Source organism: Rhinopithecus bieti, unplaced genomic scaffold (assembly GCF_001698545.2).
Source record: "Rhinopithecus bieti isolate Rb0 unplaced genomic scaffold, ASM169854v2 scaffold_38691, whole genome shotgun sequence".
NCBI classification, from domain to species: Eukaryota; Metazoa; Chordata; class Mammalia; order Primates; family Cercopithecidae; genus Rhinopithecus; species Rhinopithecus bieti.
In genome coordinates, this window is record NW_016816690.1 from 1,617,197 (window position 1) to 1,627,196 (window position 10,000).

At 47.9% G+C, this 10,000-nt stretch overlaps 1 protein-coding gene across 2 annotated transcripts in view; it reads right to left on the minus strand.

The window, feature by feature from the left end:
• The window catches only part of PIPOX (pipecolic acid and sarcosine oxidase), a 14,926-nt gene extending 11,043 nt beyond the window's left edge, over positions 1 to 3,883 (minus strand). For both annotated transcript variants that reach the window (XM_017855072.1, XM_017855071.1), the window contains exons 1-2: positions 3,555 to 3,883; positions 1,879 to 2,027 (exon numbers count right to left, since the gene is read on the minus strand). In XM_017855072.1, coding sequence (XP_017710561.1) covers positions 1,879 to 2,027; positions 3,555 to 3,668 — 263 coding nt within the window. In that variant the 5' untranslated portion in view covers positions 3,669 to 3,883. The remainder of the gene's footprint in view (positions 1 to 1,878; positions 2,028 to 3,554) is intronic.
• Positions 3,884 to 10,000: the final 6,117 nt, after the last annotated feature.

Consider the following 10,000-nt stretch of genomic DNA (forward strand, 5'->3'; position numbering starts at 1 on the left):
AAAAAAAAAAAAAAAAAAAAAAAAAACATTGAGTCTCAACAGAGGTTCAACAGCTTGTTCCAAACCACACAGCTGAGTGTGTCAGAGCTGAGATTTAGAGCCAGGTCTGGTTCCAAAGCCCTTCCAAATTCCTGTCCTCCTGGCAAAGAGGAGGATTGTGCACTTCTGAGACTCTCCTACCCAAGGATCCCTCTCCCTCTTTCCTGCTGCCACTCCCCTTGGTATCTGTGGTTGTTGCACCCATCTGTCTCCTCCTGCCTTTCCTCCCCCCGTCGCTCAATGGAACAGGATGCAGCTGACCCAGAATGGATGGAAGGGACTGCCCCTTATTGAAAGGTGCTAGACGTTCGGCCAAGTATTTCACAAAAGTCTCATTTAATTCTCTCAGAGCCCTATGAGAAAAAGCGAGGCACAGAGAAGTCAAAAAACTTTTCCAAGATCACATATCTGGTAAGAAATAGAGCACAAAGTCAAACCTAAGCCTGTCTCCCTCCAGAATCAACTCCCTCGGAAAGATTCCAGACACTCTAACAAGTCTTAGTTGTCTCATTGTGTGCTGGGAAGAAGTGTGCCCTCCAAGGCCCAGGGCAAGCCTCTTAGCAAAAGATACTCAGCAGTATTCACAGACAACTGACAGAGAAGTGTCCCTCTGCCAGGCCACCCCCCCAGCAAGACATGCTCCTTTATTTGGGTGCTGGGTGCTGGGTGCATTAGCTGCCTCTGAATAAATCTGTAATTAGCTGCCCAGCTGATTTGCATAATGGATTTCATTTCGTTCTTAAGTTAATGGTATTTTTGCAACAGAACACTAACCTTTTGGTTCCTGGCCATTAAAATAACCACCACCCTATAGGGTAGAGCCAGGGTTTGTAGGAAGTTCAGTTAAGAGTCACAGAGGAGGTGGGAGGGAGGCGGGATGGTTAAAGTTCCCATTGCATCACAGATTATTGGCTTTCTTTCCCATGAGTATTTGAAAGGTCAAGGGTTGGAGAGAGCCATGAAGGCAGCAGAGAAAGAGGTGCAGGCTCACTCCCTGGCAAGCAATCCAGCCTGGGGAACGTACCCATTTTGTTCCTACAGGAAAAGGTACTCAGAGAGAACAAAATGGGTTTATAGGGTTGCTACAGGGGGTGAGGACCCCTCAGGAAAAGTTAGGATATTGGTTGGACTATGAAGAATCCTGGGCCGGGCGCGGTGGCTCACGCCTGTAATCCCAGCACTTTGGGAGGCCGAGGCGGGCGAATAATGAGGTCAAGAGATCGAGACCAGCCTGGCCAACATGGTGAAACCCCGTCTCTACTAGGAATACAAAAATTAGCTGGGTGTGGTGGCACGCACCTGTAGTCCCAGCTACCTGGGAGGCTGAAGCAGAAGAATCGCTTGAACCCGGGAGGTAGAGGTTGCAGTGAGCCGAGATGGTGCCACTGCACTCCAGCCTGACAACAAAGCAAGACTCCATCAATAATTAAAAAAAAAAAAAAAAAGAATCCTGAAAGCAGCCTCCTCCTCTATCTCAACCCCTGCCCTAAAAGAGTTGCAGAGGCCTCCACAGAGTTGAAAGTACACTTTCCAGCAGACTCCTGCCCCACTCTGGGCATCTGCCACATGGTGCCTTGCCAGCAGGCTTTCCATTACCCCTTCTACTAGCCTTGGACACATGGTCTGAACCCAGTCCTGCAACGCAGAGCCTGACCAGAGTCAGTTGGACCTGTGGGGTGACCACCATGACAGCAAAATTTTTCCATGCATCTGGTACTTCCTGAGGCCTTGTGTCCCTCTTGTTGCATTCCAAATGTTCCATGGCACTGCCACTTCACACACTAAAAGCACCTGCAGGTGCAGAGCCCTGTGATTGAAGGAATTCCTCCCACAGCCCACCTGTACAATTGGGTTCCAGCCTCGTGTTCCAACTGGGCCCATATCTGATAACACTCATGCATCATCTGGGTGTAAAAGTCTTCCACGTATGCCTTTCGGATTATCCGGCTTTGTCCATGGGAGCTTCCTCGGGAGTGTGGTAGGAAGAACTGGAAGTGGAAAACAAGAGAGATGATGGAAGCCATTACCCCTCACACTGCATCCCCCGTTAGGAGCCATCTCTGCATGTGCTGTCAACCAGGATCCATTTATCCTTCAAATATTTCTACACAATCTGGGGAAGGATTATACACAGGAAGATAATTTGAGCCAGGAATGCAAGACCAGCTTAGGCAATATAGCAAGACCCAGCCTCCTCAAAAATTTAAAAACTATCAGGTGTGGTGGCACTTGTAGTCCCAGCTACTTGGGAGACTGAGGTAGGAGGACTGCTTGAGCCCAGGAGTTTGAGGCTGCAGTGAACTATGATAGTACTACTGCACTCCAGCCTGGGCAATAGAGTGAGATCCTGTCTCAAAAAAAAAAAAAAAAAAAAAAAAATCCATACAATCTTTCCAAATTCTCTGTTTATGACCAAGTTACTGACTTGGCAATCAAGATAGAAGTTCTTCAATAGCACTAACTTGGGCTTCCTTTTTGCTAACATTGTTCACATCCAGAAGTTCCTTTGTTAGCTAGTCTTCAACCATCCTGCTGCAATCTCACTTCACTTAGATTCATAAAGAAGAAAAATTAGAAAAAACCTTCCAGTTCAACTAGTCTAGCCCCTTCATTTTATGAACAAGGAAACTGATGCTGACTTTATTTCTCTGTGGCTACAGATCACTCAGGGTAAGAGAACCACCTCAGGATTCAGCAACAATGAGTTTCCTGAGAGGATGAACCAGGAATCCCTTGGGCTTTGAGAAAACTGATAGAGAAATGAAGAAGGTTTCTAAATACTCTGGCTCATTACCAAGAAGAGCAAACCATAGCCAGCCTGGGTAACTGCAGGCAGAATGGAAAGGGAGAGCCCACTGCAGTGGAAAGCTTTGATGATAGCTGGGTGGCCCTGTCCTCAAAGAACCCCGCAGACACACAGGGCCCACCAACATATGCAGTGGTCACTGCAGACTGCACTGCATAGCAGGAAAAATAAGACCTCAGTTTCACTTATCATGTGTCAAACAAGGAGGCTGCTATTATCTGGAGGTGGCAAAACAAAACAAAACAAAACAAACAGAAGCTTCTGCTGGGTTCTGGGGTGAGAGGTAGGACATAATCCTACCTCTTAGGTGGATAAATCAACCTTTGCCTCTAGGCAAAATTTTCTTTACTTTAGGTTACCCAGAGAAGAACCAATTATTTTTCTTGGGGGGTGATCAACCATGTGGGCGCAGAAGGGACAGAGCAGTGAGAAGGAAGAGAACAGGGCCTGGGACGCTTGGTCAAGGGCAGGAACTGGGAAGCAGTGGAAAGAGAAAATGTGCCTAGAAACCCAGTGTGGGTGTGAGGGATGCGAAACTTCTTTGAATTGTCATGAAACACACTAGGCAGCTAAGATACAAATTACACAGAATTTTTGATGATTCAGGCCCTTTGGCCTTGCCCTGTAGCCTGCTGGCTCTGAAAACCCCTCTGCAGGGGAGGAGGCTAGGACAGTCCTAACAGCCGGGGGTGCAGAAGGGACACAGTACCTGCTCCAGCAGGAGGACTCTCTTCCTGTGTTTGGCCAGGTGGTATGCGGTGAAGCAGCCCTGGATCCCAGCCCCAATCACAATGGCGTCCCAGAGATCTTTCTGAGCTGCCATGATGCCCACTCAGCCCCACAGCCACAGAGCCTCAAAGGCAAAGGCAAGCAAAGACAAGCTCCCGGCTGAAGGATGAGGAGGAAGGCAAAGTCCAGCCTGGCCAGTGTTCCCACAATGCCCTGGGGCCGTGTCCGCCCCCTTCCTTCCCTGCCAAGCCTGGCCCAGGGCTCAGCCTCCCTTCCCCTGCGGAGCAGAGCTGGGTAGTCTGATTTGTGAGGTTTAGCCCAGCTCAGCTGCCAGCCTCACCCTTGCATCCCTGTGGCTTTCTATTCTTGGCTCAATTATTGTCATGCAAATGGGCTCCTTCCTTTGCCACCTTCCTGTCTCATTATGATCTTTGTCTCAGGACTTCGGCCCTGGAATTTCAATGCCTCCTAGACCATACTGGGCACTGGGAATGCTGCCTCCCCCCGCTGGTTTTCCCCTCTTCAGCCTGATTTCCTTTAGAGATTCTAGAGGGCCCAGCTAAGAACTTGGCATGATGCCCAGAATAAGACCCACCTCCCTGGTGGGTGGTGAGGTCAGGCGGTAGAGGCAGGGGCCAATTGGGAGGGCAGTTTTGTGATTATGAAATTATTCCCAGCATGTTTTACTTTCATTTTGAAGAAAGGAGAAGAAGAAATGATCCTGAAAAGACAGAAAGGACAGAGTGAGAGGAGAAGCCCTCTCCTCAGCCACAGAGAGGGGACCAGGCCAGCCCAGTGCCTGGAGGGGCCCCATGTTGAATGTCTCTCTGTACCAGGCAGTATGCTTAGTAAGTACTGATACTGGCATTCGGGACAGAGCCAGGATGGGTAGGGCCTGATCCTCATACAGTTTGAGGGTCCTCTTTGAGAAAAAGGAAAAAGGAGAATTATGAATACAAAATTAGATGCCCGGATGTAGAGGAAACTGTTTAATTAAAGACCCCCATGGTTGAAGTTTCGTTTGCTTCATGGTAAATCTGCCTCTGCATGCATTATCTCATTTACTCCTCATAGCCCTAGGAGTTTCTGCGGGTTTTGTTTTGGTTTTTTGGTTTTGAGACAGGATCTCTGGGACCTCACTGTCACACAGGCTGGAGTGTAGTGGCACGATCTCAGCTCACTGTAGCCTCCGCTTCCTGGGCTCGAGGGGTCCTCCTACCTCAGCCTCCCGAGTAGCTGAAACTACAAATGCACGCCACCATGCTCAACTAATTTTATTTATTTTTTGTAGAGACGAGGGTTCACTATGTTTCTCAGGCTGGTCTCGAACTCCTGGACTCATACAATCCTCCCACCTTGTCCTCCTAAAAGCTGGGATTACAGGTGTGAGCCACCACACCTGGCTTAGGAGTATTTTTATGCCCACTTTTGGCAGATTAAGGATGGCCCCAAATTCTTTATCACTCCTTCCATCACAGGCTCTGTGACTGCTTGACCAATAAAATATGGCAAAAGTGATACCATGACACTTTGTGGCACAGCCCTAAAGAGACTGGCAGCTTCCTCTTCTTATGTTGCAGCCCTTACTTTTTTTTTTTTTTTTTTTTTTTTTTTTGAGACGGAGTCTCATTCTGTCATTCAGGCTGGAGAGCAGTGGCGCGATCTCGGCTCACTGCAACCTGACTTACGGGTTTAAGCAATTCTTCTGCCTCAGGTTCCCGAGTAGCTGGGCCTACAGGCGCGTGCCACCATGCCTAGCTAATTTTTACATTTTTAGTAGAGATGGGGTTTCACCATATTGGCTGGGCTGATCTCGAACTCCTGACCTCATGATCCGACCACCTCAGCCTCCCAAAGAGCTGGGGTTACAGGCATGAGCCACTGCACCTGGCCAAGGAGCCCTTATTCTTTGAGCCCTGAGGCCACCATGTTAGAAGTGCAGGTACCCTATGGAAGAGTCCACGTGGAGAGAACCTGGGACCATGTGGAGAAGCCTAAATAAGAATGAAGTTATCTTGACTTGGGAGGCTGAGTCAGGAAGGATCGCTTGAGGCCAGGACTTCCAGACAAGCCTGTGCAACATAGCAAGACCTTGTCTCAAAGAAAGGTGAAGTCGTCTTGGTTCCTCCAGCCCAGCCTAGCACCAGCTAAATTGTACCAAGTGACCCAATTGATGCTACGTAGTGCAGAAGAATCACCCGGTCAAGCTTCATCTGAGTTCCTGATCCACAAAACCATGAAACAGAATAAAATGGCTGTTGTTTTCAGCCACAACATTTTGGGGAGGTTTTTTACACAGCCATAACCAACATACTACTTAATGGCTGAAGACATGAAGGCTGAGAGAGGTTCTATCTTACCCAAAGCCATACCCTTGGTATACAAAGACACTGAGGCTGAGCACAGTGACTCACATCTGTAATCCCAACATTTTGAGAGGCCGAGGCGGGAGAATCACTTGAGGCCAGAAGTTTGAGACTAGTCTGGGCAACATAGCAAGACTGCATCTCTACAAAAAATGTTAAAAATTAGCCAGGGATGGTGGTGTGTGCCTGTAGTCTTACTTACTTGGGAGGCCGAGGCAGGAGGATCGCTTGAGCCCAGAAGATTGAGGCTGCAGTGAGCTATAATCACACCATTGCACTCCAGCCTGGGCAATGGAGCAAGCTTCAAAAAGAAAAGAGAAAAGAAAAGAAAAGAAAAGAAGACACTGAGCTGTGAACCTGGGTCTGTCTGCTCCAGAACCCATCCCTTTAACCACTGTGCTTTACTGAGGATGAGTCAGAACTTGTAATGATGATTCTGATTTCAGTATTTTGCTGTTTCTCCCACAATGAGTGGGAGAAAATAATGGTCCAGGAAACCCACATGACTACAGGGAGCTGCCCAACCTCTGTACAGTGGCCTGCCAAGGACCCCAGCAACGCTTCTCATTGCACAAGTAATCCCCTAGACTGGTCTTGGCAACTGGCTGTCCTCTCAGCCCAGCCCTTTTGTTCCTAGGAAAACAGGAACCCAGAGAGGAAGTGCCATCAGACTGGGTTTTTCTTTCTTTCATCTTTTTTTTTTTTTTTCCTGTTACAGGACTTCATTCTGTCACCCAGGCTGGAGTGCAGTGGTGACAGACAATAATGCAGTGGTTTTGCCATGCTGCCCAGGCTGGTCTGAAACTCCTGGTCTCAAGCAATCTGCCCACCTAAGCCTCTCAAAGTGCTGGGACTGGCCGGGTGCGATGGCTTACGCCTGTTATCTTAGCACTTTGGGAGGTCGAGGTGGGAGGATCATTTAAGGCCAGGAGTTCAAGACCAGCCTGGCCAACATGGCAAAACCTTGTCTCTACTAAAAAATACAAAAATTGGCCGGGTGTGGTAGTGTAGGCCTGTAATCCCAGCTACTCAGGTGGCTGAGGCAAGACAATCGCTTGAACCCGGGAGGCCGAGGTTGCAGTGAACCCAGATTGTGCCACTGCACTCCAGCCTGGGCGAGAGAGCAAGATTCTGCCTTAAAAAAAAAAAAAAGTGCTAGGTTACAAGCAAAAGCCACCATGCCTGGCTTTTTTTTTTCCTAAAAAAAAAAAAAAAAAAAACCAGTATTTGTGTGTGTGTGTGTGTGTGTATATGTATGTGTATATATATATATATATTTCAAGAGTCCAGAAATCCTCACAACTCCATCTGCCACTCCCATCCCCCGGAACAGGCCAGCATCCACATCACAACTGGACAGCTCCCCAGAGTAAAAAATGGCTGACATAACCGAGAAAAATGTACTATCTGAGTATGTAAAGGCTTGATATAAATATATAAGATCAGCCCCCAGATTTCTCTTGATAAGATGTCAGAGGAGATGAACAGTTTACGCACAAGGAAAAGCAGACAATAAATCCTCACATGGAAGTGTGCCCAGTCTCACTAGCAATGAAAGAAATGGGAATTAAATAACTGCAAGGTACTATTATGTGCCTATTAAATGAGCAAAAATAAATAAAAATGACAACATCTTATGTTGTCAGTGCTGTGGGGACAGACATAGAGGAGGGTTGCAATTTGGGTTGTCAGGATCTCCTGGAGGTGGCTGGGGCAACACACAGCAATCCGGGTAAAACAGCTCAAACCTTCCGACCTAGAAATTCAATCTGGGGAACCATATCCCAAGGGGAGACAAGGGTATGAAGATATTTATATCTGTGCTTTTACAATATTAAAAAAATGAAAAATAACCCCACCACAAGGAATGGCTGAACAAGCTCTGGCTCACTGGCACAATGGAATACTACATAGCTATTCCAAATAACAAGCTGGACTCTGCTATGCAGAAATGTGTGTATGAGATAATCCTGAGAAAGGCAAGCAGAACACAAACAGACATACACACACATGGCAACCAAGTGTTCTGCGTGTGTGTGATCAAAAATCGAAAGAGAACTTGGTGGGATAATCGAGCTTCATGCTCATTAGTTGCCGTATTCTATAAAAACCACACATCCATTCACAATTTGTAAAAGAAGGAGCAAGCCCCCGGGAAGCAGATGCTTCAAATCTCCCTGGCCCCTGGTTCCAGGGCCTGGGGAAGTTCACTCTTTGTTCTAATCTCAGTTCTTCCTGCTGCCCTCGATATTTCTTATTGTTCAGTCCTCCAGGGAAGCTACAAAGCGTCTCTGTATCCCGCACCCCTACCCCCACTTTGTTTAATACAATATCTCTTCAGAGATAAAATGACAATTCCATTTCCCCATCCCTACTTCACAAGGCTGCCCTGGATTCCTGGATGCAAGCATTCTGCTTCTCGTTAAGAATTTCAAACAGCTCCTCCGAAAGCAGACACTGGCCATGGCCCAACCTTGAAATGAAAAGCGAATTGACTTCTGAAGGCTTCCCCTTCTCTCAGGGTTGCCCGTCCTTGCGGCTGTCCTGACAGGGGCAGGCAGAGAGAAGCTATCCACTCAAATTCCGTTTTAACACCCGTTCTGGATCGGAAGACTATTAAAGGGAGAGCCAGCAGCCTTACACCTTGCTGCTTGTGTGTGTCAGCAATCGCTTCTCATGTCCTGGGGCAGAGATGCTGAGGATATGAGGTTGAGCTGCTCATCTGATGGCTTGATTGACACTTTGCAGACAGGGGTGGGAGAGCGGAGCCAGGGAAGCGGCAAGCTGTACAGATCAGAAATAATGAGAGGACCAGAATCCGGAGAGAGCAAGGAATAAATGAGGGACCTAGGAGTTGGATGGCAAGGGAAACACTTCTGTTCTCTTTTCCCTGCCCTGCTTTGCCAAGGGGCCTGGGGCAAGGAGGCAGACAGGCAGACCAGGAATGGCTCCCTGGACCCATCCTGCCAGCTGCTGGGGCATCTGGGGCATCCAAACGTGCGGAGGATGCCAGCGTGAGAAAACAGACAGCGGTAGAGCAGGCTTTGTGCATGGTCTCCATACACATTGCCAGCCCAGTTCAAGTCTCAGGTTTAATCTCTTCTCCGCCATCCTCCCTTCCTTTGCCCCCAGGATCATCTACCCACCATCTCTTACCTAGATTATTGCATTAACCTCAAAACATTTCTCCCTGCCCCATCCTTGCCCCTCTTAATCTATCCTTCGCGTCCCGGCCAGAGTCATCTCTCTAAACAGCAAATCTGAACAGGTCACTCTCTGCTGAAAATTATTTAATAGCTGCCTATTTCCTATTAGGTTAAAATCTAAATTCTTTAGCTTGGCACACAAGGCGGTTCACACTCTGGCCTCTACCTGCTCTTGCAGCTTCGTCTCAGGTCCCTTCTCGCTGTGTCCTTTAAGCCTGGGCAACGCTGAGCCCAGAGAGGTTTCAGCATTCGGCATGAGTCTTCCAAACTCCCCAACACCCCCAAGCCCACTTAGACAGCCTCTCTCGTATGCTCCCTGCCCGCCCTGCGCATCTCAATAACACTGAGCACATTGCATTGTAATTGTTTGCGTGTCTGCCTTCCCCCAAGCTCTTTAAGGAGAAAAAGCCTTCTTTTCATTGTCATTATTTTTGTAGGTAATACATACACATAGAACAACATAGTGTACCAAAGAGACCACTGTGGAAAGGACGTCTATTTCCACCCTATCCTCAGCTGCTTAGTTCTCCTCATCAGATGCAAGCTACGCTGTTGCCGTTTTCTTTTGTGTCCTGTCAGAGATGTTCTATGGGTAGACAAACATATACAGTATATTCTCTTTTATTCATCTCAAAAGTAGGGTACTAGAACACCCTGGTGTTTTCATTTTCTTTATCTTGGCAATCCACATCAGTCATACCGAGTGGGCACCTTCTCCCTGATGGCTGCATAGTATTCCATGGTGTGTAGGAAACATGTGGGAATAAGAAGGCACCCCCTCCTGTTTACTGATAGGTGGTGAGTTTCTCTGGCTCTCACAGGTGCCCTCGAGTCACAAAGCTCTCTAGCTGTCT